The sequence below is a fragment of the Phyllobates terribilis genome, unplaced genomic scaffold (assembly GCF_046119375.1).
Source record: "Phyllobates terribilis strain yellow unplaced genomic scaffold, ASM4611937v1 Scaffold_8__6_contigs__length_399053987, whole genome shotgun sequence".
NCBI lineage: Eukaryota > Metazoa > Chordata > Amphibia > Anura > Dendrobatidae > Phyllobates > Phyllobates terribilis.
This window is the reverse complement of record NW_027362768.1, coordinates 299,544,013-299,571,497: the sequence shown is the minus strand read 5'-3', so window position 1 is coordinate 299,571,497 and position 27,485 is coordinate 299,544,013. Positions and strand designations below refer to the sequence as shown.

At 43.8% G+C, this 27,485-nt stretch overlaps 1 protein-coding gene across 1 annotated transcript; it reads left to right on the top strand.

The window, feature by feature from the left end:
- Positions 1–361: 361 nt before the first annotated feature.
- LOC141157351 (haloacid dehalogenase-like hydrolase domain-containing 5) lies at positions 362–27,485 on the top strand. The gene is made up of 8 exons (XM_073644482.1): positions 362–675; positions 13,564–13,773; positions 17,973–18,085; positions 19,947–20,040; positions 20,337–20,370; positions 22,104–22,278; positions 25,434–25,622; positions 26,963–27,485. The coding sequence occupies exons 1-8, from the start codon at positions 568–570 to the stop codon at positions 27,363–27,365; spliced, it is 1,326 nt and encodes a 441-aa protein (XP_073500583.1). The 5' UTR covers positions 362–567; the 3' UTR covers positions 27,366–27,485.

Genomic DNA, 27,485 nt, shown 5'->3' with positions numbered 1-27,485 from the left:
TACTGGGAACCTGTCACATGAGAAAAAGCTATTATCCTGCAGATAAGGGGTTAATCTGCAGGTTAATAGAATTATGTACCTTCCCAGCACCAGCCCTTAGAGCCCCACTGCCAGGAGGAAATGAACGTTGTGTCTCCCTGCAGCGTTTGGTTTATCAATACGTGTATGAATGTGTTTCTATATAATGTGTTGTATTTCCCCGTTATCCCCCGGTGGATGCACAGAGCCGCTGGCTGTCACCTCCTCCTCCCGCCGCTGTTATTGTCTCTGGCGGAAGTGTCTCCTGTCCCCAGTTTAGGGGCTGGTTCTGGGCGGGACCTGTGTGCGATCTCTGATTGGCCGGTTGTAATCGTGCAGTTGTCGCTGATTGGCTGGTGTCCGCGCACAGCTGAGCTATATCCCGGGAGTCGCTACACATCAGCAGTCCTGAGACCCCGATCACACCGGGACCCTTCCTCCCTGGTAACGACAGGCCAGCCAGTGCCGCACTGATAACGGAGGATCCCGGGGTCACCTGCTCATACACGGAGCGCTACAGAGCCCGAAGGTGAAGGTGTCCCGGACAGAATGAAGGGGTTATGGCCGCTCTGTCGGGGGCTGCGGCTTCTGAGTACACGTGGAGCCATTAGGGGGCACCCCCGGGCCAGGATCTGTCTGGCCACGGACGAGCCGCAGGTAACGCCGCTGATTGCCGCTCCATTCACCAGCCTCAGGTGCGCGAGGAGAGGGAGGTCGCGGGCTATCGCGATAGTGAGATCGGGGCAGGATCGCATGCGATTGTTATTCACCTGCAGGAAGTGAGGCGCCCTCATTACTGTGTATGGCTGTGGTCTGGGGATATAGACCCGGTGTGCTGGAGCTGCCCATAGTATCAGCTGCTGCTCTGTGCACAGAACTCATTATCCATAGAAGGGACCCAGGTAATGGGGTACAGGCAGGAGAGGGGCAACATGACCTGCTTGGGACCACCACAATACCCCCGGCCGGCCGTACCGGGACCAACACAATACCCCGGCCATACCGTTCCTGGGACCACCACGATGCCCACCCCCCCGCATCATGCCATAATGTGCCCCGGGACCGCCACGATACACCCCCCCCCCCCCGCATCATGCCATAATGTGCCCCGGGACCGCCACGATACACCCCCCCCCCCCCCCGCATCATGCCATAATGTGCCCCGGGACCACCACGATACAGCCCTCCCCCCCCCCCCCCCCCCCCCCCGCATCATGCCATAATGTGCCCCGGGACTGCCACGATACAGCCCCCCCCCCCCCCCGCATCATGCCATAATGTGCCCCGGGACTGCCACGATACACCCCCCCCCCCCCCCCCCGCATCATGCCATAATGTGCCCCGGGACTGCCACGATACACCCCCCCCCCCCCCCGCATCATGCCATAATGTGCCCCGGGACTGCCACGATACAGCCCCCCCCCCCCCCCGCATCATGCCATAATGTGCCCCGGGACCACCACGATACACCCCCCCTGCATCCAGCCATAATGTGCCCCTGGACCACCATGATGCACCCCCTCTATCCTGCCGTAATGTGTGCCGGGGACTGCCATGATGCCCCTGTCTTGTTGCCCTTATACACATTGTATAAGGGCATCGTTTGGGAGCAACCAGTAAGTACTTGTGACCCCCCCCAATCTCTGACGCCCTCCCAGGGAATTTACCCAGTGAATCCAAAGTCAATTTAAAATTGATGTTTGTAAATTGCCAATTTGTGACGGTCCGTGTGTCACCCGGCCTTCAGAGGTGACATGATCGGTGGGGGTTGTGGATGCTATACCCCCTACCATGTGATATGGATGACCTATGCTGAGGATAAATCCTTAATACTGTAAGGTATCTCACAACGCAAAGGGGATTGCTGGTTATCTAATGCTCATGTGGCCGTCAAAGGGGCGGACAATACCATTGGTGCAGCTGCTCTGGGGTCCAAAAGGTAAGGGGGCCACTATCACCACCAAAGCAGGTGGGATTTTGCATTATTATGAACTATTGGACTACAAAGGGCCCTTATATTGTTCTTGCACAGGGGCCCCTTCTGTCTGTGCCGCTCCTGGCCCATCACAGTTGTAGGTTTGTCCTGCTCTTTGTCAGGGATGATCGTCAGATGATTCTGTGGCTGTTCTGCTTCAGCTCAGTCTGTCCTGCTTTAAAGGGGTCAGTGCAAGCGAGCCTCTTATAGAGCCATATATGCTTTACTGATCGCTACAAACGAATACAAATCCCGGAATAATGCTAATGAACTGGTCCTGCTGCACCATTGTGTAATCCAGATTCACAGCCTGTCAGTTCAAACGTTAAAAAACGCATAAAAATACATGGGCCATATCCCCTACAAGGCTTTGTGCTTAGTTTTTAATACCAGTTTGGGCAAATGGACTCACTTTTTAAAACGTGAACATACGCTTTTTTTATTTTTTCTGCACCAAAATAGCCATTCATTTTAATGGGTGAAAAGCGCTGCCAAAACTCTGAAAAAATTGACATGCTGCGTCTTATATTGCAAAAAAAAACCGCAGCAGGTCTCAACGGGTGCAAAAAATGCAGCGTTTCAGAAATCTCATGGATTATGCTGCTACTGTAAAATGCTGTTTTATTCACCAAATCTACTGTGGTTATATTAAAAAAAAAAAAAAAAAAAAAAAAAAAAAAAAAAGCCTTGTGTGAACAAACTTTTTTTTTTTTTTTTTTCCCCCCCCCCCTGCTTGTTGGTATTTATAGTTGGAATAGTAGTAAATATTCTTTGTAAGGGCTCAGTCAGACGGACGTATAAATCAGACCGCAGTGATTGGACTGGCCGGCAGCTCTCCCTACCTGAGCGTGACAGCTCCTTCCACACAACTGTCTGGCTCAGGTCGGGAGAGGTGCTGGCCAGTCCGATCATTGTGGTCCGATTTATATGGCCGCCTGACTGCGCCCTAAATGGTTAGCAATTAAATGATTGCTTGTTTTGACGTGGTGTCTTTCTACTTCATGTGCACGGTGTGGGGCAGCTTTTATATTTCTGTGACCTGTGATGTTTCCGGCTCCGATCGCTCTTCCTCGGGGGTTTCGCTCCCCCCAGACAGTACTTATATAATCCCAGTAACTGTGACCTCAGCAGGTTATGAGGACGCTGAGCGTCTCCTGGTCTGACAGCCGGTTGCCTCCGATCAGTGTTATATTCTGCACATTTCGGAATTGTTTAGTGAACAAATGAGTGTCATCCCGATCTTCACTTCTATCCAAGAAAAATGCATTTATCCAAAATAGAGCCCCCACCCGATCTTACACTGGACGGTTTTTCTCACAGAGACTGAAATCAAATATATAATATATATTTTAGATTCCCAGCAGTGACTGGTAATAGAGCAGCGTGCGTTTCCTATACAATGGATCACATGCTGGGAGTACGGAGCTGTAAATACTCACGTACTATATATATATCCATCATTGCGCTCAGAGTCCGCTGACCACTTCATTCATGCCCTGACGACCCCCCCCAGTAAGTGATTCACAGCTGTCTCTGTATATATGTCCCCTATACTCCTCTTCAGCAGGAAGCTAATTGGCAAATAACGCGCCCCCCCCAACTTCAAACCATTTGATTCTGCAGACAATAATGTTGAATATATGACCGAACCTCCCCACTCTGAAAGATAAGGAGGGATTTTATATATGCTTCTATATACAGTATTTTTGTGCCGTTATAAAAATATTGTTCTGAGTGAAGCACTTTATGGTTTCCTCACAGTACCACATTCATGGCCCCCACGGTGATCACACACAATATAATTATATAATGTTCCCACGGTATGGCAACCTACACACAGTATAAGTACTCCACGGTACTGTCCCCTACGTGAAGTATGATGTCCCTACAGCCTGCCCACACAGTATGGTGTCTCGACAACTTACCAATTTTGGAGATGAAAGTGGATATAAAACCTGTGCTGCCGAGGATCCAATATACGATGGGAAGCCAGATGCGATTTTTTTTTTTATTTGTCAACACGTTTCGAGGTGATCATACCTCTTCATCAGGACAAACCATAACGATCTTGTTCATTCATGATCTTAGTTTCCTATTGTACAGTGCATTGTGAAAGTATTTGGCCCCCTTGAACTTTTCTACCTTTTGCCACATTTCTGGCTTCAAACATAAAGATATAAAATTCTAATTTTTGGGGGAAGAATCAACAACAAGTGGGACACAATCGTGAAGTGGAACGAAATTTATTGGATATTTTAAACTTTTTTTAACAAATTAAAAACTGAAAAGTGGGGCGTGCAATATTATTCAGCCCCCTTGAGTTAATACTTTGTAGAGCCACCTTTTGCTGCGATTACAGCTGCAAGTCGCTTGGGGTATGTCTCTATCAGTTTTGCACATCGAGAGGCTGAAATTCTTGCCCATTTTTCCTTGCAAAACAGCTCGAGCTCAGTGAGGTTGGATGGAGAGCGTTTGTGAACAGCAGTTTTCAGTTCTTTCCACAGATTCTCGATTGGATTCAGGTTTGGACTTTGACTTGGCCATTCTAACACCTGGATACGTTTATTTTTGAACCATTCCATTGTAGATTTTGCTTTATGTTTGGGATCATTGTCTTGTTGGAAGATAAATCTCCGTCCCAGTCTCAGGTTTTTTGCAGACTACAACAAGTTTTCTTCCAGAATGGTCCTGTATCTGGCTCCTTCCATCTTCCCATCAATTTTAACCATCTTCCCTGTCGAAGAAAAGCAGGCCCAAGCCATGATGCTGCCACCACCATGTTTGACAGTGGGGATGGTGTTTTGAGGGTGATGAGCTGTGTTGCTTTTACGCCAAACATATCGTTTTGCATTGTGGCCAAAAAGTTAGATTTTGGTTTCATCTGACCAGAGCACCTTATTCCACATGTTTGGTGTGTCTCCCAGGTGGCTTGTGGCAAACTTCAAACAAGACTTTTCATGGATATCTTTGAGAAATAGCTTTCTTCTTGCCACTCTTCCATAAAGGCCAGATTTGTGCAGTGTATGGCTGATTGTTGTCCATAGGACCGACCCTCCCACCTCAGCTGTAGATCTCTGCAGTTCATCCAGAGTGATAATGTGCCTTTTGGCTGCATCTTTGATCAGTCTTCTTGTTCGAGATGAAAGTTTAGAGGGACTGCCGGGTCTTGGTAGATTTGCAGTGGTCTGATACTCCTTCCATTTCAATATGATCGCTTGCACAGTGCTCCTTGAGATGTTTAAAATTTGGGAAATCTTTTTGTATCCAAATCCGGCTTTAAACTTCACCAAAACAGTATCTCGGACCTGCCTGGTGTGCTCCTTGGTCTTCATGATGCTCTCCGCACTTGAAACAGAACCCTGAGACTATCACAGAGCAGGTGCATTTATACGGAGACTTGATCACACACAGGTGGATTCTAGTTATCATTACCAGTCATTTAGGACAACATTGGATCATTCAGAGATCCTCACTGAACTTCTGCACTGACAGTAAAGGGGACGAATAATATTGCACGCCGCACTTTTCATTTTTTTTAAAAAAGTTTAAACTATCCAATAAATTTCGTTTCACTTCACGATTGTGTCCCACTTGTTGATTCTTCCCCCCCAAAAATTTGAATTTTATATCTTATGTTTGAAGCCCGAAATGTGGCAAAAGGTAGAAAAGTTCAAGGGGGGCAAATACTTTCACAATGCACTGTATATTGGATCCTCGGTAGCGCAGGTTTTATATCTACTTTCATCTCAAAGTTTGGTGGATCTGCAGCAGCCGTGTTTGCGTTTAAAGTTAATAAAGGGGTTGTGACTTTCACAACCCCTCCTTGTGAGCAAATCCCGTTTGCTTTGTAATCCGGATAAGACCCTATTGCGCTTATTGTCATTCCAGTTTTTATCTAAACGCGCACCCACAACTTCCCACACACAGTATGATGCCCCATCAGCTCACTACACACAGTATGATGCCCCATCAGCTCACTACACACAGTATGATGTCCCTAAACACAGTATGATATTCCTACAACTTCCCACATGCTGTATGATGCCCTCACAGCCAACCACACACAGTAGGATGCAACCCACTTGAATGTGTCCTGCTCCTCTGAGCTATCCTCTGCTGCCAGTCAAGTGACCTGAGGGTCCTTCATCCTCTGCTTAGACAGCAGAATGAAGCAGTAACCTGATGGCTCCCTTTTCCACCCTTGTATTCACCTGTATCTGTATCCTAAGGACATAAATGCAATTGAAGTCTGTACATACGCCCTTCACAATGACCTTTGCACACGCTCATTAGATGCTTCAATACAAAAAGTTTAATAAAGTTAACGAGACCATTTCCTTTCTGTGTTTGTCACAGTTATCTCCTGTCCATTCCTTATCTGGGGATTTTACTTTATAGCAGCGTGATCTGCTCATGTAATTGGATTACAGTAATTAGTTTCATTGCCTTTATGATCTTTCCTGCAGTGATTAAGAGATTAGTGCAGACAGGGGATAATTGTAACCGTCTCAAAGCGAACACCCATCTATAATAATACACAAATATTTTATATATGTTTAGCCTCCTTGAAGGGGAACGTGTCATCAGAATATTACCTATTGTTTAAATTGGATTTTTGCATTAAATTTATATTTGCAACCCCCCCCCCAGATCACAATTTTATTTAAAAAAAAAAAAAAAAAATTAGAAATATTGCAGTTTTCACACTGGTCGCTGGGGCTTTTTAAACCGATCATCTTGTTTCAGGAAACAACACATGTGCATGGCCACAATGAAGTGATTGTTGCTCTAGCTTTTACTTTGAAGTGTCTAATCAACTTATGCAAATGTCATTGTGAAGGGAGCAGAGGAGGTGAGCTGTGACACCCTCTATTGTGATTGGTGGATCCTGTGTTATTACTCATTGTAATCCTGCCTCTGCTGATAATGAGCATGTTGAAAACTGTTCCTGAAATGGCAGAAAAACTTCACCAAAGTAAAAATAAAAAATTAATAGAAAAGCCTAATTTACTTAATGGGTAATTTTTTGATCTCTTCCTTTTTAAGGTGCATTTACACCTGACTGCCCCTGCCATTAAACAGCCGCCGATCGGCTATACATAGACAACCAGACTTGTATGAAGACACAACATTAGTTAGTACGATCATTATCACCTGGTTACCTGGGACGATATGCTGGCGATAACCATTTTAATGACGGCATGAATGGTCCAATCGCCTGACAAAAGAGCATTTTGTTCTTTCAATGGGATTGTTGGCATGTTTTTTCAAGCGTTCCTGATTATTGGCTCGTCTAATTAGGCCATTAATTTATTCCTTTTACTATTTTTTATTTTTTCTTTATATAGTTTTTGACTTTTTTTATTTTCCCATAGAAGCAGACAACCTTTTGTAAAGGCTGTTTCCTTCTCGGACATTCACAACTGAAACAGGAATATCAGTGTCTATATGCCGGGCTGGCCACAAGTGGTGAGAGGTGATGGACACGGCTTGGTGTGTTGCGCTGCACTGCTTCCGTCTCCCTGTCCACTTTTGGCTGACATACAGACACTGATATTCCTTTTTGGCCATGAATGACTGGTGTGAGAATAAACCTTTTCAGGCTCTGTTCACACTTGCACTGTCGTTTTCATATACAGTGGAAACCACAAGGCATTGCCAGATCCATGTAAGATGGCCCCCAGTAATTTCTACCTGGCACTGCCAACTGTGGCCGCTAACAGAGTCTCCGATAATAGTGTAAATATTAAAAATATGCTTTATGCTCCCCTGCTGGACCTAGATCGTTACATAAGTGCAGGACCAGAGCCACTGTTAGTACACGTGTCTTTTACAGGAAATCTAGGGATGGATTGAAGTCATAGTTCCCATCTATTTATATCCTCTGTCCCTGTATATATATATACACGCACGCACGCACGCGTGCGCGCTCCAGGACTGTGACCTCCTCACATATTACATGACCTTTGCTCCAGGGCTGGTTTAGGGCCTTGAGGGGGTGGGGTGGGGGGGCTGCTGCCATAAAGGATTTATGTGACCTTGGGGCCACAAGCTTGTTTATAGCACCCAAGGTAATGGTTCCCAGGTGGAAACAGTGTGATGATACAGCTGTCACAGCCTACACATTGTGTGATCAGTTCAGTGTACTCGTTTCTTTCCATAGAACAAAAGAACATTTTGTGTGCCGGGTCTGGAGCTCTGTGTACATACACACCCCATATAGTGAAAGTCTGGTAGTTATCGATCACTTGCTTTAAAGGGGATCGCCTGAAGTCAGAAAATATCTGCATTTTTTTTCCACCCTTTGAAGCAGCGCCACTCTTTTTCATGGGTTGAGTCTGGTATTGCATTTCCATTTTATTCACTTAATTGGAGGCTGAACTGTGATGCCAAATACAGCCTTTTTGTGAAAGCGTAGAGCTGCTTCTGAAAAAAAAAAATGCCATATTCGTTTTTTTTTTTAAATCCTGCACTATCATTTAAAAGGGATTTATAAGGATTTTTTTTTTTAAATTTAGCTATCTGCATCAAACAGTTTACAAAAGAAAAAAACAAACTTAATGATCCAGCCCCTGCTGGTCACTGCTTGCTTCCTAACTTGTGCCTTACATCATTTACATCACAGCTCCGCAGTATTGCCGTCACATGACTGTTGAAGCAGTGATTAGCTGCAGCGCTCATGTGGCAGATCTATTTGTAATGTGTGTGTGTTGTTGTTGTTGTGTTTTTTTTTGTTCTTTTTTACTTAAACCCATCTTCTGATATTTTTTTTAGATTTTTCTAAATGCTAAAAAAAAGCCTTTAGGGTCTTGACATAATACTTACAATACGTTAGCTGACCCATACCAGTGTTTTACCATAAGGTCAGGGTGGCTCAGTGGTTAGCACTGTATGGTGGCTCAGTGGTTAGCACTGTTGCTTTGCAGCGCTCGGTCCTTGGTTCAAATCCCACCAAGAACGACATCTGCAAGGAGTTTGAATGTTCTCCCCGTATTTACGTGGGTTTCCTCCGGGTTCTCCGGTTTCCTCCCACACTCCAAAGACATACTGATAGGGAATGTAGATTGTGAGCCCCAATGGGGACAGTGCCCATAATGTCTGTAAATTGGTGTGGCATTAATGGCGCTATATAAGCAAAGCTGAATAATATTATGAATACTATTGAATTACCATTAGCTGGGAGCAGATTTGTACTCTGTATGGCAGGAATGTCCTACTCAAACACACAGAGGGCCAAAATTAAAATCTTGGATAAAGTTGTGGGCCAACCAGTATACAATATAATGGGCCCCCCATAGTCCTCCATGCAGAATAATGGGCCCCAGATAGGGGTGGTGGTTCTGGTGCAGCAGGCCAAATATAACCACCCTGTGGGCCAGATTTGGCATGTACCCTCTAGTTCTTACACGTGGTCAAAATTGTTGGTACCCCTCGTTTAATGAAAGAAAAACCCACAATGGTCACAGAAATAACTTGAATCTGACAAAAGTAATAATAAATTAAAAATCTATGAAAATTAACAAATGAAAGTCAGTCATTGCTTTTCTGCTTCCACAGAATTTAAAAAAAAAAATTAAACTCATGAAGTAGGCCTGGACAGAAATGATGGTTTTCTTCTTAGCTTAATATTTTGTTGAACAACCTTTTGAGGCAATCACTGCAATCAAACGATTCCTGTAACTGTCAATGAGACTTCTGCACCTCTCGACAGGTATTTTGGCCCACTCCTCATGAGCAAACTGCTCTAGTTGTCTCGTGTTTGATGCTTGCCTTTTCCTGACGACATGTTTCAGCTCTTTCCAAAGATGCTCAATAGGATTTAGGTCAGGGCTCATAGAAGGCCACTTCAGAATAGTCCAATGTTTTCCTCTTGGCCATTCTTGGGTGTTTTTAGCTGTGTGTTTTGGGTCATTATCCTGTTGCAAGACCCATGACCTGCGACTGAGACACTGGGCAGCACATTTCTCTCTAGAATCCCTTGATAGTCTAGAGATTTCATTGTACTCTGCACAGATTCAAGACACCCTGTGCCAGATACAGTAAAGCAGCCCCAGAACATAACAGAGCCTCCTCCATGTTTCACAGTAGGGACAGTGTTCTTTTCTTGATATGCTTAATTTTTCCGTCTGTGAACATAGAGCTGATGTGCCTTGCCAGAAACTTCCATTTTTGTCTCATCTGTCCATAGGACATTCTCCCAGAAGCTTTGTGGCTTGTCAACATGTAGTTTGGCAAATTCCAGTCTGGCTTTTTTATGACTTTTTTTTTTCAACAATGGTGTTCTCCTTGGTCGTCTCCCATGAAGTTCACTTTGGATCAAACAATGACGGATGGTGCCATCTGACACTGATGTTCCTTGAGCTTGAAGTTCACCTTTAATCTCTTTAGAAGTTATCCTGGGCTCTTTTATTACCATTCGTATTGTCCGTCTCTTTGATTTGTCATCAATTTTTTTTCCTCCTGCGGCCACGTCGATGGAGGTTGGCTACAGTCCCATGGATCTTAAATTTCTGAATAATATGTGCAACTGTAGTCACAGGAACATCAAGCTGCTTGGAGATGGTCTTGTAACCTTTACCTTTTAACATGCTTGTCTGTAATTTTCTTTCTAATCTCCTGAGACAACTTTCCTTTGCTTCCTCTAGTCCATGGTGAGTGAGGTACACACCATGTCACCAAACAGCACAGTGAGTATCTGTAGCCCTATATACAGGCCCACTGACTGATTACGAGATTGTAGACACCTGGGATGCTAATTAATGGACACAACATGATTTAACATGTCCCTTTGTCACATTATTTTCAGGGTACCATCATTTCTGTCCAGGCCTATTTTATGAGTTTAATTTTTTTTTTTTAATTCTGTGGAAGCAGAAAAGCAATGTCTGACTTTCAATTGTTCATTTTCATAGATTTTTAATTTATTATTACTTTTGTCAGATTCAAGTTATTTCTGTGACCATTGTGGGTTTTTCTTTAATTAAACAAGGGGTACCAACAATTTTGACCACGTGTGTATATTTTGTACCTGTGATATATAACCTGGCTCTAGGGGGGCTACCAGGCTGTGTTTTTCATAGGCAGCTCAGTACAGTCGCGGCCAAAAGTTTTGAGACTGACAGTTTGCTGCATCAGTGTTTTTACACTTTTTTTTATTGAAAAACATAAAGTTTTATGATGTATAAATACTTCCAATATTGACTCTTATTTTTTAAGACTTCTGCCCTTCGCCCTGGCAGCTGGGTATCATCTTCTCGGACAAATCCTGACTGGCCCATTCTTACCTAATCAGTGCTTGGAGTTTATCACAATTTTGGCACAAGCTAATATATCCATCCCAGGACCGCCATATATCAGTAAACTGTCATAACATATTACATAATTGACACCAATCAGTACAAGTCAAAGGGGTCAAACAATGTAATGATTTGATTTACCTTTTCCTGTATAATTATATAGTAATCCAGACTAAACCACTTCACGCCCGAGTCCCTGTCGGATCAGGATTTCTCAAGGTTCCTAAGCCAAGTGTTCTCGTATCACCTCCGAAGCCATGATAATGTACAATCGTGGGCAAAAGTTTTGAGACTGAGACAAAGTTCCCTGCATCTGTGTTTTTGGATCTTTTAGTTTGTTTCTCTGGTTAATGTAGTACAGTTCAACATTTCATAAGTTTTTACACTTTTATTGGTAAATACTTCAAGTTTGTGTAAAGTCTCAATATTATACTGTGTTGACCCTTCATTTTTTAAGACTTCTGCAATCGCCCTGGCAGCTGAATATCCGTTTCTGGACCAAATCCTGACTGATGGCTACACGTTCTTGTCTAATCAGTGGTTGGAGTCACAATTACTGTGTTTTTGTCCGCCACCATTCTTCCAGATGTCCCAGACAATCTTAAGGGGGCTTCAGAGGAAATACCTTTACCCCAGTCCTCTGCAGTCCAATCTCTGTACTTTCTCCAAAGTTATTTCCTCTACTGTACCCAATTTCACAATGTTTAAGACATATGAAAGAATGATTTTCTGTAGAAAAAAAGGTGAGCCCTACCACGAGTCTTGTGTCATGTCAATAGAAAAAGCATCTTGAGACCATTTGTGTGGTTGCTTTTCATCCAAGGAGGGGGTCACTCACAATTTTGCCTAAGATCACTTCCATGAATGAAGGACTGAATCTAATCATCATCCAAGAGCAACTTCTCCCAATGATCCAGGAGCAATTTAGTGATGAACAATGCTTTTTTCCAGCATGATGGAGACCATGTCACAAGGCAAAAGTGATAACGAAGTGGCTCGGTGAACAAAACATTGACATTTTGGTTTTAACCAGGAAGCTTCCTAGATCTCAATCCCATTCAGAACCTGTGGACAAACAAAAACACAAAAATTGTGATATTGTCCAAGCACTGATGAGACATGAATGGGTGTTATCAGTCAGGATTTGGCTCAGAAGTTGATATCCAGCTGCCAGGGCGAAGGCAAAAGTCTTGAAAAATAAGGGTCAACACTGTAAATATTGAGGCTTTGCGTAAATTTGATGGATTTGTCAAACGTTTAGATACTTATGAAATACTTATAATTGTGCTTCAGTAACAATAAAAAAACATCAGAGTAAAATATCTAAACACCAAAGAAGCAAACTTTGTAAAAACTCAAACTTTGTGTCCGTCTCTCCTGTTGGCTACGACTGTACATGATCATGGCTTCTGGGTGATACGAGAACACTTGGCTTAAGAACCTTGAGAAATCCTGATCCGGCAGGGATTGTGTACGAGGCTCCAGCGTAAAGTGGTTTAGTCTGGTTTACTATGTAATTATATATTACATTATTTGAACCGGTTGCCTTGTACAGATTGGTGTATATTATGTAATATAATTCTTTACTGATACATGGTGTCCCTGGGATGTGAACATTAGATGATAGAACAGTACAAAAAGTATATCCTTAGGGATGACTAAACTTTTTTCCTTGTTAATGAATTAGCCCTGAGCAGCCTATCGGTCAGAAATGTGAAATATGGCATCAAACATTGCCTCACTATGATGACCCATTTTGGCAAATGTTTGTCACAGAGGACCCCCCCCCCCTCTCTTTTAGGCTAGCTGTAAACCTAAGATTAATGTTGGCCAAACCCATTAATTTTGTCCCACATATCTAATGTGTTCAAGGGCTTCCTAACTGTACCCCAATGGCCGATATTCGGGGAGAGATGAATTTGGCTTTTGGATTTCAACCTGGCCCCCCTCCCTCTTTTTTTACTCTTGAGAGGTAAGCTGGGTTTTTCCCCTCTTCCCATACACTTTTGGCTGTGTGTATATATTTATATGGGCAAGAGAGAGATATGGTTGCCAGTTGAACTGGCCAACAGGTATCTAATGTGCATGGTTGACCTTGTTTGTGGTTCTTCACCTTAACAAAGAGCGGCTCCTAAAATCTGGTGAATCCCACCTGTCCATAGACCTATGTAATGCTGGATTTTAATGTCTGGCATGTAATTCTACATTGTGGTACGGCCAACCGTAGCTTTCCCAGCCTACGACCGTTGACCTGTTGCATTTGTTTCTCTTCAGTCAAGTTTCCAACCAACATTTGGACTGTTGTTTGACATCGACGGAGTGCTGGTCCGAGGAAAGACCCCGATTCCTGCTGCAAAAAAAGCCTTTCAGAAGTTGGTGAACAGCCAAGGACAATTCTTGGTGCCTGTTGTCTTTGTCACTAATGCTGGAAACTGCCTTCGTCAGACCAAAGCCGATCAGCTGTCAAACATACTTGGCGTGCCGGTGAGTGGACCTTATCGCCTTCATTGTGTAGAAGACGCACTAAACTCTGTATTATTTATTTATATAGCGCCATTTATTCCATGGTGCTGTACATAAGAAAGAGTTACATACCAAATACAGATATCACTCAGTAAACAAACTAACAATGATAGACTGGTACGGAGGGGAGAGGAGCCTGCCCTTGTGGGCTTACATTCTACAGGAACGGGAAGGAGGCAGTAGGTTGGGGGGTTGCAGTAGCTCCGGTGTTGAGGTGGCAGCAAGCATGGTCATGGCAGGCTGTAAGCTTGTTTGAAGAGATGGGTTTTCAGGTTCCGTCTGAAGGATCCAAGTGTGGTGGACAATCGGACGCGTTGAGGCACAGAATTCCATAGGATGGGAGATATTCAGGAGGAATCTTGGAGGCGATTGGGTGAGGAACGAATAAGTGTGGAGGAGAGAAGGAGGTCTTGGGAGGACCAGGGATTACGTAAGGGAATATATCGGGAGATTAGTTCTGAGATGTACGCAGGAGAAAGGTTATAGATGGCTCTGTAGGTCAGTGTGATCAATGTTAGTAGAATTTGATAAGCTCGGGATTTGGGAGCCAGTGAAGGGATTTGCAAAGGGGGGTAGCAGAGGAGTAGCGAGGCGAGAGATGAACCAGTTGCGCAGCAGAGTTGAGGATGTACTAGGGGGGTGCGAGAGTGTTAGCAGGTAGGCCACAGAGGAGGATGTTGCGGGAGATGAGAGCATGCACAAGCAGTTTAGTAGATTGAGGGTTGAGGAAAGGACGGATTCTGGAAATATTTTTGAGCTGGAGGTGACAGGAGGTGGCGAGAGCTTGGATGTGGGGTTTGAAAGACTGGGCAAGTCAAGGGTTACTCCGAAGCAGCGGACTTCCGGTACAGGGGAAAGTGTGATGTCATTTATTGTGATAGAAAGATCCGGTGGGGAAGACGTGCGAGATGGGGGAAAGATGATGAGTTCAGTTTTGTCCACATTAAGCTTGAGGAAGCGAGAGGAAAAGGAGGATATGGCTCATAAACATGATGGGATTCTGGACAGCAGAGCGGTGACATCTGGGTCAGAGAGGTAAATCTGGGCGTCATCAGAGTACAGATGGTACTGGAAGACATGGGATTTTATGAGCTGTCCCAGGCCAAGGGTATAGATTGAGAAGAGAAGGGGTCCTAGGACAGTGCCTTGAGGGACTCCCAACAGAGAGGAGGCGGGATGAGGAGGTAGTGTGGGAGACGCTGAATGTGCGATTAGAAAGATATGTGGAGATCCAAGATAGGGCAAGGTCTTTGACGCCAAAGAAAGAGAGGATCTGTAGTAGGAGGCAGTGGTCAACTGTGTCGAAGGCAGAGGACAGCTCAAGAAGGAGTACAGAGAATTTTCTGTTCGCTTTGGCTGCAAGTAAGTCATTAGTAATTTTGGTAAGGGCAGTTTTGGTGGAATGGTGGGGGCGGAAGCCGGGTTGTCGAAGATAGAGTTAGATGAGAAGTGGGAGGAAAGTTCAGTGTGAACATGTTGCTCAAGGAGTTTGGAGGCAAATGGGAGCAGCGATATGGGGCAGTAGCTGGACAAGGCAGTTGGGTCGACTGATGGCTTTTTGAGGATGGGCGTGATTGTGGCATGTTTGAAGGCAGCAGAGAAGGTACCAGAAGTTAATGATAGGTTGAAGAGATGGGTTAGGGATGGGATGAGCATGGGGAAGAGATGGGATGGGGTCGAGTGCACAAGTGGTGAGGTGTGATTTGAAGAGGAGGCGAGTGAGGTCTCCTTCTGTGATTTTGGAAAGGGAGGTTATGGGGGAAGGGCAATGGTCTCGGAAACAAAGGGTTTGTGGTGGTCGGACAGTAAAGACTTGCTGTGTTTGCCACACACTTCAAAAGCAAGATTGACCAAACTCCTCAGCAGAGATGCTGGAGGGGGGCAGTGGAGGGCGGAGGAGAGAGTTGAAAGTGTTGAATAACTGTTTGGGGTTGTAGGATAGGGAAGATATGAGGGTTGTGAAGTAGGCCTGTTTAACAGAGGTGAGGGCTAGTGTTGAGCGAGTATGTTCTATTAACCCTTTCGCCGAGTATGCTCGGGCCGAGCTCCGAGTATTTATAGCTGTTCGGTGATATGGTTGAATCACTCCCGTGTGCATGATTTGCGACTGTTACACATTCCTCACATGTAATAAAACTGTCAAACAGTTGCAAATCATGCACACGGGAGCGATTCAACCATATCACCGAGCAGCTATAAATACTCGGAGCTTGGCCCGAGCATAATCTGACAGAACATACTCGCTCAACACTAGTGAGGGCTGATTTGAAGGCGAGTGTTGCTTGTTTGAATGCAGTGAAGTCATCTTGCGAATGTGTTTTCTTCCAACGCCGCTCTGCAACCCTGGATGCTTGTCAAAGCTGTTTAGCGAGGTTGTTGTGCCAGGGTTGCCTATTGACTCGTCCTGCTCTGCCATGCATAAGAGGGGCGACCGAGTCAATTGCTGATGTGAGAGTGGCATTATAGAAAGCAGTGGTGCTGTCTGTGTCGTGGAGTGAAGATATGGATGTCCGTGGTAGAACAGAGTCAGAGAGTATGTGTGTGTGTGTCTAGATGTGCAAGGTTTCTGCGGGGTGTGCTAGTTGCTGGACATGGGTGACAGGTGAGGAGGACAGGGATGAGAAAGTGAGTAGATGGTGGTCAGGTAGGGGGGGAGGTTGTGAGGTTAGATAGGCAGCAGAGTCTGGTGAAGATGAGGTCTAGTGTGTGTCCATTTGCGTGGGTGGCTAGGGAGGACCACTGAGTAAGTCCAAAGGATGAAGTAAGTGACAGGAGTTTGGATGCTGTTGACTGGCGAGTGTCGGTGGGGGATGTTGAAATTGCCTATGATGATTGTGGGAATGTCAGCAGAGAGAAAGTAAAGAAGCCAGGTGGGCCCGGACTTCGGTATATGACAGCCACTTGGAGGTTGGAGGGAGAGTAGATGCGGACAGAGTGGACTTCAAAAGAAGGGAGAATAAGGGAGGGTAGAGGTGCGATAGGGCTAAAGGTGCAGTTGGTGGGAAAGGAGAAGACCCACTCCTCCACCATGTCTATTACCAGGACGAGGAGTGTGGGTGAAGTGGAGGCCACCGTAACACGGCGCAGCAGGGGAGGCCATGTCGGAGGGTGTCAACCATGTCTCTGTGATGGTCAGGAAGGAGAGATGAAAGGTAAAGGGGTCGTGGATAAAATGGAGCTTGTTGCAGACAGAGCAAGCGTTCCAAAGTGCTCCAGAGAGAGGAAGTGTGTGTGTGGGGGGGGGGGGGTTGGCGTCCAGGGCACAGGTTTTATATTGAAGAGGTTGTGGTAGTTTGCAGTTGGTTGGAAGCGATTTGAGAGGGAATTGGTAGGTGGTGTAAGCTGTGAGGGTCCAGGTTTGGGAGATATGTCGCCAGCAGAGAGAGGGAGAGCAGGTACGAGAAGGAGAGTCTCCGGCTTGTTTTATGTTTTGGTAGGATAGATCTGAGGTTGAAGAGCAGGTCTGCAGATGAGGTCCGGTGGGGAGTTAAGCGGGAAGGAGAGATGATTATTTGGTTAGAGGTTGCTGGTGTATACAAGTTGCTTCGTACACAGGCTTACAGATTAAAAATTCACGTGAAATACATTTTTCAAATCGCCCAACTTTATAGGAAAGTGGAATAAGCTAAACTTATATTCAATCTGTTTTATTAAACATCAATTAAGCATTAATTCTTTTACATTTTGCAGATCAAGAAAATGTATTGTATTCGACTTTGAAGAAAATATAACAAAATAGACATATAAAAAAATGTTCAAATGGTGTAACTTTTTTCAAATAATTCAAATGGTAGTGTATTGAACAATATAATGTTTATAAGATAAACGCCTATAAGAGGATCATATGTTGAGGCAATTTCTATATTGTATCTGAAAAGCCCATATAAGAGTAAAAAAAGAAAAGGAGGGAGAAAAGAGAGAAGAAAAGACAGAGGGTCAAGGGAGAGGTGGGGGGGGGGTCCTTATGCCAGTGTGACTAAATATGAACCCAATCGCAAGCATCTGTTGAAAGTATTAGAATAGGTTATGAGTCCTGAATAATCTAAACTTATACGTTTTTTAAAATATTTTTTTTTCTTAAGTCAGGTTTTACATTGCAGTTTGCACTATTATAACTGTGATATAGTTGTGAGATATCACTTATTGTTGAATTTTTCCAGATTTCACAGGATCAGGTGATGATGTCTCACAGTCCTCTGCGCATCTTCAGACAGTATCACAATAAATGTGTCTTGGTGTCTGGACAAGGACCCGTTCTGGATATTGCTAAATAGTATCCTTTCTACTATATCATCACATCCGGTCTGAACAGCACATGAGAAAATAGATTTAGTTGGTTTTACTGGTTAGCCACAATACTTCGAAAATGTCAGGAGTTTCCTGCTAGTTCTGGAGGCATATATTTATTTTAAGAATTTGTCATCCCTAGAGACAAGTACAATATTCAGTGATTTTAAGACATCCTGCTCTGCTAAAAGGTTGTTTTCAAGATCAATGAAACTTCAGGAGCGCACCGCTCCCCTGCCTCCTGGCTTCCTGCTAGTCTGGGGGCAGTGTGCTCCTGAAGATTGACACTTTGGACTAACACGAGTGAACTGCTGTGTAATCTCCAATGTTGGTAGTAGGGGAAGCATCGGAGACCACATCCAGTGACCCAACCAGCTTCAGAGGAGCTCTTGCAAGTAGTAAGCTCATTGCCTAGGAAACCGACCACCTCTGATAGACTGCACAGGTGGCCAGTAACTTGTGCAACGTGCCGTAAACTATGCAAAAAAAAAAAAAATATTGAATGGAGAGGATTTTTAATAATAATTATTCTTGATTCTAGGACAAGTATAGCAATTTTTGTTCCTCTATCCCTTTTAATATACTCTTTCTCATCAATGAGTATTTGCTATTTAGTTTCTCTCATGACTTATAATTACTCTGTAGTGATTGCTTGACACTGACCTTGGCTCAAAAAGGGACTACTTTAGGGACATTTGGGGTCCATTATGCTTTAAAACCTTTGGCGCCCAAAGATTATGCCAAGAGTCTCCCATTGGGACCCGCATCTATCTGTAGAACGGTGCCGTGTCGCGCACCACCAGGAATGGAGAGTAGCTGGCCACCAATGTGTGACTGTCTTCATTCACTTGTATGTGGGTTTTGAAAATTCTCAGGCAAATGCTCTCAGAAATCTTCTGATTAATGGAGAGAGCTGTGAAGTGTGGACACGTCTTCACTGACAATGGAGCATAATGGGGCACTGGTCTCTAAATGGACGTGGGACCTCAATTATTATTTGGATTGAGGCCACCACAACATCTGTCCACTGGTCATCGACCACCTTAGCTACTTTATTATGAAGTGTTCTCCATAATAAATTCTTGGCCCACAGATGTTTAATGTTGACCTAAAATTATCCTAACCTTCAATAATAGGAGTGTGCTTGGGAGATGGCCTGTAGACCCATGGGTGATGTCCTCTTCCAAACTAATATTAATCCTCCCATGAATCCCCAGAGACTAAGCAAATATTGACATGGAGACGGTTACGAGTCAGTCGCTGGTATAGATTTCCCCGGGTAATAATCTCAATTTAAATCTAAGCAAATGAGGATGATCTATTTCCAGTGAATATTTACAAGAAGTGGTAAATTCCAGCTGTAATAGTCCTTGTGTCTCCAAACTTTAGCGTTCAAGACGTTCTTGGAGGACTGTCACACACTTGTGGCCGAGCTGCAGATTGCCACATTGCACCTTTTCTTGTTTTCCTAAAGAAACAAGTGATGAAACTTTGACCAAACTGTGATGGTAAAAGCTGACACTGACCAAAGTCTGGGAGTTTCATCAGTGTTTTTGATCAGTTTTTTTTTTTGTGAATCCTGCATTGAGCAGGAGGTTGGACCAGATGACCCTGGAGGACCCTGCCAACTCTTCTATGTTTCTATGCATATGAGAAAAATCACTGACATGTGAAGAAGTCCTTAGTGAGACACAGGTGCTGAGCTGACCAATCACTGCCATCATCTGTACTCCAAATGAGTACGTTCTAATCTCAATGCAGCACATAGACCAGGCAAAAGTCAGGGTTTGGAAGACACTTGCATATTTATTTCTGTCTGCATCTATTTTCCTTAATTGATCATACAGTTTAGGATTTTCGAATCCTATCACAATAGACTCTGTGCGGGAGTCTTACCCCTTCCTGGATATGGTGGACCATAGGAGGCGACCTAAAATTCTGGTGAGTATTGTGCATTTCTATTTCCTTTTTTTTTCATATTTTGGATGATGAATTTGTTTCTTCCCGTGTTTTGTGTCTACCTTCTCACATTGCAATTTAGTTTTCCATGTCGCTGTGACCTGCTGGTGCCAGCCGGAGTGTCGGCCTTGGACATAATTTCGGTTCCCCTCAGGCTGTTACCTTTACTTTAGCCATAATACCTGTTCTGTTTTGTTTGTAAAAGTTTTTAATAACTTTTTTAACCAGTTCATGAGAAGTAACTTGCCATGATGTCTCTTGTGATTTATCTTTGATAGCCGTCTACTGCGGTGGATCTTCCCAAAATAGAAGGTATGCTACTCTTGTGTTCTTTTTGTTTTTTTACATTGCCTTAAAGGCCTGAATTCATAATTTATCCATCTAAAATTATCATTATTATATTTTTATTGATTATATTACAATATTTTATTTATGTTTTATTAAATTTTTATTTTTTTTTGTGCTGTTGCGTTTTGTGTCAAAATGAGCGCACAATGTTGGATGAATTGGTGCAAATTCGAATATTGTGGTTTTTTTTTTTTTGTTTGTTTTTTTGGGGGATTTTTTTTATCTAGAAAGTCGCACAATCATTTCAATAACGTCTTTTAAAATAATAAAAAAAAAATAATAAAACACCATAGAACACTAGGATACTGAAGTAAAATTGTGCAAAAATTTTGCAGCATTTCGAAATGTTGTAAATGGGGAATTTGGCTAAAACATCAGGATAACTAAAGACCAGGCACTTAATGAAGAACAAACAAAAGTGCTAAAACAAAGTAAAGTTAACTTTAAAAAAGCTTGAATTAATAAATAAGGCACAAAATAAAGTCACTATTGGAACCAGTTTTACTCAACAAAAAAAAAGTTGTTAAAGCGATGATGAATTAGCGTCATAGTAGTTAAAGGTGTTGTCCACCTACAAAGCCTTTTTTTTTTTTTTCTATTTTTGGAGCTAAAAATAATTTTTGCAAATGGGCTTTGATTTTTACAGGCTCTGTTTTCCCATCACATTCAACTTTGATGTGGTCTATGGTTCTAAATGAACTGAGAAGGAGCTCAGAATAACAGATATAAAAGCGTTAGTATCTTTCCCATTGGAAAGTCAGAGTGCACTTACTGAAGGATTCTCATTTAATTTGTTCTGCAGCCAGCAATAGACAAGGCAAACGGGGCAAAATTTACAATTACAAAATATACAAAATAGTTTTCACCCAAAACCTCTCTATATCCTCCTGATATCAGATGCATATTAACCGTGAGGAATCATTATTAAATAAAAAAAATTATATATATAATTTTAACCCACGCTCACTTTTCAACATTGCAACAGCTAGAAGGAAAATACGCAGAATTGTCTGGAGACGCTGCAGGCCATGGTGGCATGTTTATTGGACACAGGATGCTCATAGCAGCAACATGCGACACTTTCACGTTACCTCGTGGACGCCTCTTTATGGCCTTGTGCACCATTCTCCTTCTATCATTGCATCCAAGATAACAGCAGGACTCCTTGTTGAAGAGGACAGACCTCCATTCCAGCCTCCATTGCTGTCTTGCTCTCCACCGTGATGGCATCTGAGATCGGTGGTGGGAGATCACCTGTAGCTGGACGTCTGGCTCGTAGCCTAATGTCATGTAAACTCCTTCTTATTGTTTGATGCCTTAGACTTGGTATGTATCGTCCAATTTCACTTGCTGTACAGAATATATCAGTCTTGGAACCAGTGCTATGGCCTTCTCTCCAAAGTGTCCCAGGAGCCATTTATTTTTAACACAACGCCAGGTCGCATGTTGCTGGTGTTACTGTGAGCAACCTGTGTGGCCTAAATGGGCTACCATCCCCTGCATCGTCCTTAGACTTGTCTCCCATTGAGCACATCTAGGACGTTATTGTTTTTTTACAAAAGTAGCTGCCAGCAGCGGATCTTGACTATTTAGTTTGTTTTGTGTTGCAATTTAAAATTTTTAGGCATATGTAATTTTTTACCATACAATCATGCATAATTATTAATTCTAGTCATGTGTTGCCTTCTTCTTTTCAGCTGTGATTCTTTTTGGAGAACCTATTAGATGGGAAACCAACCTTCAGATAATCATTGATGTTTTACTGACTGGTGGCCACCCCGCCAATCCCCATCAACCTGACAATTATCCACACATCCCTCTGCTGGCTTGTAATATGGATCTGATGTGGATGGCTGAGGCCCGATCACCCAGGCAAGAGTTTTACCAATTATATTTAAAGTTACTTTCTATGACTATTTTATTAAACTTGTCTTTTTAAAGGGGGTTGTCTGATCAGTATAACCTTTTTCTAAATTGGGACTCCCTGGCAATCAGATGATATATGAATTGTTACATCATTAAATTAAGTGCAACCGTCATTTCAGGAGAACTTGCAGCAGAAAGTCGGTTTCTGCCTCTAGCTCCTCCCCCTCCATAGAATATTATGAGCAGCAACAGTCATCTCTTTTCTCAGTAATGAGGGGGAAACCTGTCTTCGCTGAATCCAGATTTTACCCGTGAAAGGTTGGGACAGGAGGTAAAAGCAGATTTCTCTTAGATCTATTGCAGAATTGCTAATTTTCATGTGTACTATTGATTTCTGAACCCCCACCCAAAAAAAACCCTTACGCTTAACTTTCATCACCTTTTTCAAAGATTCTGCTTGAAGTCTGTGAATGGAAACATTTGTTCACATCCAGTCTGTCGTTATCAAGTCCAGCTGGACGAACCTTCCTTCCCCTTCGAAAAGCTTGACGTGGTCAAGACTGTGCGGCACTACTTGTCAGTCCCAGCCTTGTTTGTCATCCTGGAAGGCCCTTGCAGAGGGAGGTCTGGCCGTCTATAAGGCTACCATTGCTCGCTTGATTCTATCGGGCTAAAGCTATGGCGCCCCCATTCATTGTTACTGTTCACCATACTCTGGCGGTGGAAGCCTCCTGGGCCGTCCATCACAAGGCGTCTGTTCTACAGTTCTGTAAGGCCACTAGTGGTCATCTTTCCAAAGTTTTGCAGAGTTTGTATCTTTATGTTGGCGGATCCAAGTCTTGGTAGGAATTTAGTTCAAGGGGCAGTTACTCAGGTGGTAGCCTAAGGGATATTTGGCCAAATTATCATGTTTCACACCTTAGGTTCTCCTGTAGGACATCCCCAGGGTTCCTATGTCACCCAATAAAGCATCAACGAAAAGAGGATTTTTGGTACTCTCCCATAAAATCTTCCTTGTCGCATTCATTGAGGGACAAAGCACTCTACCTTGTTTGCACCTTTTTGGCTTTCATTTTTCTTCTCCGGGTGGTTGTTCTCTCCTTTCGTCCTTTTGCTTTTCCTACTGCTTTCTTTCTAACGGAGTAGCTTAGTTCCAGTAGGCCAGATGTAGCTGGGGAGGAGCTGAATTTTTTTAAGGTACAGTGCTGGCCAAAAGTATTGGCACCCCTGCAATTCTGTCAGATAATACTCAGTTTCTTCCTGAAAATGATTGCAATCACAAATTCTTTGGTATTATTCTCTTCATTTAATTTGTCTTCAATGAAAAAAACACAAAAAGAATTGTCCTAAAGCCAAATTGGATATAATTCCACACCAAACCTAAAAAAGGGGGTGGACAAAAGTATTGGCACCCTTTGAAAAATCATGTGATGCTTCTCTAATTCGTGTAATTAACAGCACCTGTAACTTACCTGTGGCACCTAACAGGTGTTGGCAATAACTAAATCACACTTGCAGCCAGTTAACATGGATTAAAGTTGACTCAACCTCTGTCCTGTGTCCTTGTGTGTACCACATTGAGCATGGAGAAAAGAAAGAAGACCAAAGAACTGTCTGAGGACTTGAGAAACCAAATTGTGAGGAAGCATGAGCAATCTCAAGGCTACAAGTCCATCTCCAAAGACCTGAATGTTCATGTGTCTTCCGTGCGCAGTGTCATCAAGAAGTTTAAAGCCCATGGCACTGTGGCTAACCTCCCTAGATGTGGACGGAAAAGAAAAATTGACGAGAGATTTCAACGCAAGATTGTGCGGATGGTGGATAAAGAACCTCGACTAACATCCAAACAAGTTCAAGCTGCCCTGCAGTCCGAGGGTACAACAGTGTTAACCCGTACTATCCGTCGGCGTCTGAATGAAAAGGGACTGTATGGTAGGATACCCAGGAAGACCCCACTTCTTACCCCGAGATATAAAAAAGCCAGGCTGGAGTTTGCCAAAACTTACCTGAGAGAGCCTAAAACATTTTGGAAGAATGTTCTGTGGTCAGATGAGACAAAAGTAGAGGTTTTTGGGAAAAAGCATCAACATAGAGTGTACAGAAAAAAAAGAGGCATTCAAAGAAAAGAACACGGTCCCTACAGTCAAACATGGCGGAGGTTCCCTGATGTTTTCGGGTTGCTTTGCTGCCTCTGGCACTGGACTGCTTGACCGTGTGCATGGCATTATGAAGTCTGAAGACTACCAACAAATTTTGCAGCATAATGTAGGGCCCAGTGTGAGAAAGCTGGGTCTCTCTCAGAGGTCATGGGTCTTCCAGCAGGACAATGACCCAAAACACACTTCCAAAAGCACTATAAAATGGTTTTAGAGAAAGCACTGGAGACTTCTAAGGTGGCCAGCAATGAGTCCAGACCTAAATCCCATAGAACACCTGTGGAGAGATCTCAAAATGGCAGTTTGGAGAAGGCACCCTTCAAATATCAGGGACCTGGAGCAGTTTGCCAAAGAAAAATGGTCTACAATTCCAGCAGAGCATTGTAAGAAACTCATTGATGGTTACCGGAAGCGGTTGTTCGCAGTTATTTTGGCTAAAGGTTGTGCAACCAAGTATTAGGCTGAGGGTGCCAATACTTTTGTCCGCCTATTTTTGGAGTTTTGTGTGAAATGATCAATGATTTGATTTTTGCTTCATTCTCTTTTGTGTTTTTTCCTTGCAAGCAAATTAAATGAAGAGAATAATACCAAAGAATTTGTGATTGCAATCATTTTCAGGAAGAAACTGAGTATTATCTGACAGAATTGCAGGGGTGCCAATACTTTTGGCCAGCACTGTATATGCTTGGTGGTTGCACACTTTACCCATGGTTGTTGTGTCCCCCAAAGAAGTTTTTATAACAAGTACCAAAAATCCTCTCTCGTATGGCTATGCAGACAGTAAGAAAAAAATTATAATAAATTATGGCTCTTGGAGGAAGGGGAATAAAATTAAATAAATATCTATATATAATCTATATCTATATCTCTCTCTATATGCAAAAAATAAAATTTAGTCTCAGTGGAAGGGGGTTTAAAATATTTTGTAAAATTTTAATATACTTATCAAATCAAAGCAAGAAACATTGAAGAAAGTTTCAAAAACATTGATATTTTTGATTGCAGGTTTGGCCATGGGATCTTCATGGTTTGTTTAGAGAACATCTATAAGAAGATTACAGGAAAGGAGCTGAAATATGAGGCCTTGATGGGAAAACCCAGCGAGGTGACTTATCAGTATGCGGAGTACCTCATCCGGACCAAGGCGGCGGAGATGCAGTGGAATAAGCCTGTCCAAACTCTTTATGCTATAGGGTAATTAACTATGTAAATGGTATTCTGCTTCACAATATCCCTATTCCATCTAGATCGGGGGAGGCCAAATAGTCATTTATCATTTACTGGCCCAAAACAAAGCAGTGGCCATGTCATGTGTCTTTTTTCAATTTCTTGGAGTGAATTGAGCTGTCACTGCAAGAAATCAAATGGAGCCTGGCTGCCTGGGGACACTATTGAGTAGCGTTGTTTGTGACGCTGTGGGTATACATGTTTGTAATAGATTTAGAAAGCTAAATTTGATATATTTCTGACATAGTGGTGTCAGTGGGGGGGGGGGGTAATCCATGCAAGTCATGCATACATAGGACTCCTACTGACGATCGCTAGCACGAAGTACAGTCTAGTGCTGCAGATTAGTGTTTTCTGTGCCAAAACGAGGCTTCATTAAAGTCATGAAATGCTTATATCTCTACATTCAGCATCTCCAGAGCTATCAATGATTTCCTCAGATCGGGCATCTTGCAGACAGGTTCTGTTTTTAAAATGATTTGTGAGACTGCAACTGACTTAGCAGCCATCCTATTGGGTGGGCTGGCATGCAGCTTTTGCTTGGCCCCCGTGGTTGGCTGACATGCAGCTTTTGCTTGGCCCCCGTGGGTGGCTGGCATGCACCTCTTTGTTTGGCTCCCTTGGTTGGCCAGCATGCAGCTTTTGCTTGGCTCCTGTGGTTGGCCGGCATGCTGCTTTTGCTTGGCCCCCGTGGGTGGCTGGCATGCACCTCTTTGCTTGGCTCCCGTGGTTGGCCGGCATGCAGCTTTTGCTTGGCCCCCGTGGGTGGCTGGCATGCACCTCCTTGCTTGGCTCCCGTGGTTGGCTGACATGCAGCTTTTGCTTGGCCCCCGTGGGTGGCTGGCATGCACCTCTTTGCTTGGCTCCCGTGGTTGGCCGGCATGCAGCTTTTGCTTGGCCCCCGTGGGTGGCTGGCATGCACCTCCTTGCTTGGCTCCCGTGGTTGGCTGACATGCAGCTTTTGCTTGGCCCCCGTGGTTGGCTGACATGCAGCTTTTGCTTGGCCCCCGTGGTTGGCTGACATGCAGCTTTTGCTTGGCCCCCGTGGTTGGCCGGCATGCAGCTTTTGCTTGGCCCCCGTGGTTGGCCGGCATGCAGCTTTTGCTTGGCCCCCGTGGTTGGCCGGCATGCCCCTTTTTTGCTTGCCCCCCCTCCCCCCGTGATTGGCTGACTTGCAGCTTTTGCTTGGCCCACCTGCTCTTTTGGGAGCCCCTGTGGCAGCCGCAATGCTCTTTTGGGAGCCCCCATGGTGAGCATATTGTTACGGTTGTATGATTTTAATAACTTTCCTTATTTCTATTTTGCAGGGACAATTTAATGACTGATATCTATGGTGCTAACCTCTACAACCGCTACCTTCAGAGCACAAACTCTAGACAAGGCTCCAAGACAATGGTACAAGCCGGCTCTGGAGCCCGAGTAGCCACAGTGCCTCAGGAGGAGGAGGCAGCTTGGGAAAGTGAGCTCGACTTTCCCAGTGCCACTCGGTGTAAGTCCGTTCTTGTTTGCACTGGGATCTACAATCCTCATGCCGAAGTGCCTGGCGATCCCTCACAATCCGTTACTGAAACAGTGTTTCACGGCCATCGGGATTTCAGGATTGATCCGGCTTTGGTGGAGCCAGATCACATCGTTCCTGATGTTAATGCTGCCGTTGATCTGATCTTCCAGTTAGAAATCTTTGTGCCAACCAGCAATAAGAGGACATAATAGAGATTTCTTTATAGCTCTATATATCAGGATATAACTCAGTAAACCTCAAACCGTTTTAATTTTTCTTTCTGCACTTTACCAGTTCCCAACTCCTTTTTCCTTTTTTTTTTTTTTTTT

Bases quoted from the DNA above. Each gene is read 5' to 3' on its own strand.
- LOC141157351 (XM_073644482.1), top strand. From the start codon at position 568: ATGAAGGGGTTATGGCCGCTCTGTCGGGGGCTGCGGCTTCTGAGTACA. The intron at 676-13,563 runs GTAACGCCGCTG...GTTTCTCTTCAG, and splicing joins TGGCCACGGACGAGCCGCAG to TCAAGTTTCCAACCAACATT. The intron at 20,371-22,103 runs GTATGCTACTCT...TCTTCTTTTCAG, and splicing joins GGATCTTCCCAAAATAGAAG to CTGTGATTCTTTTTGGAGAA.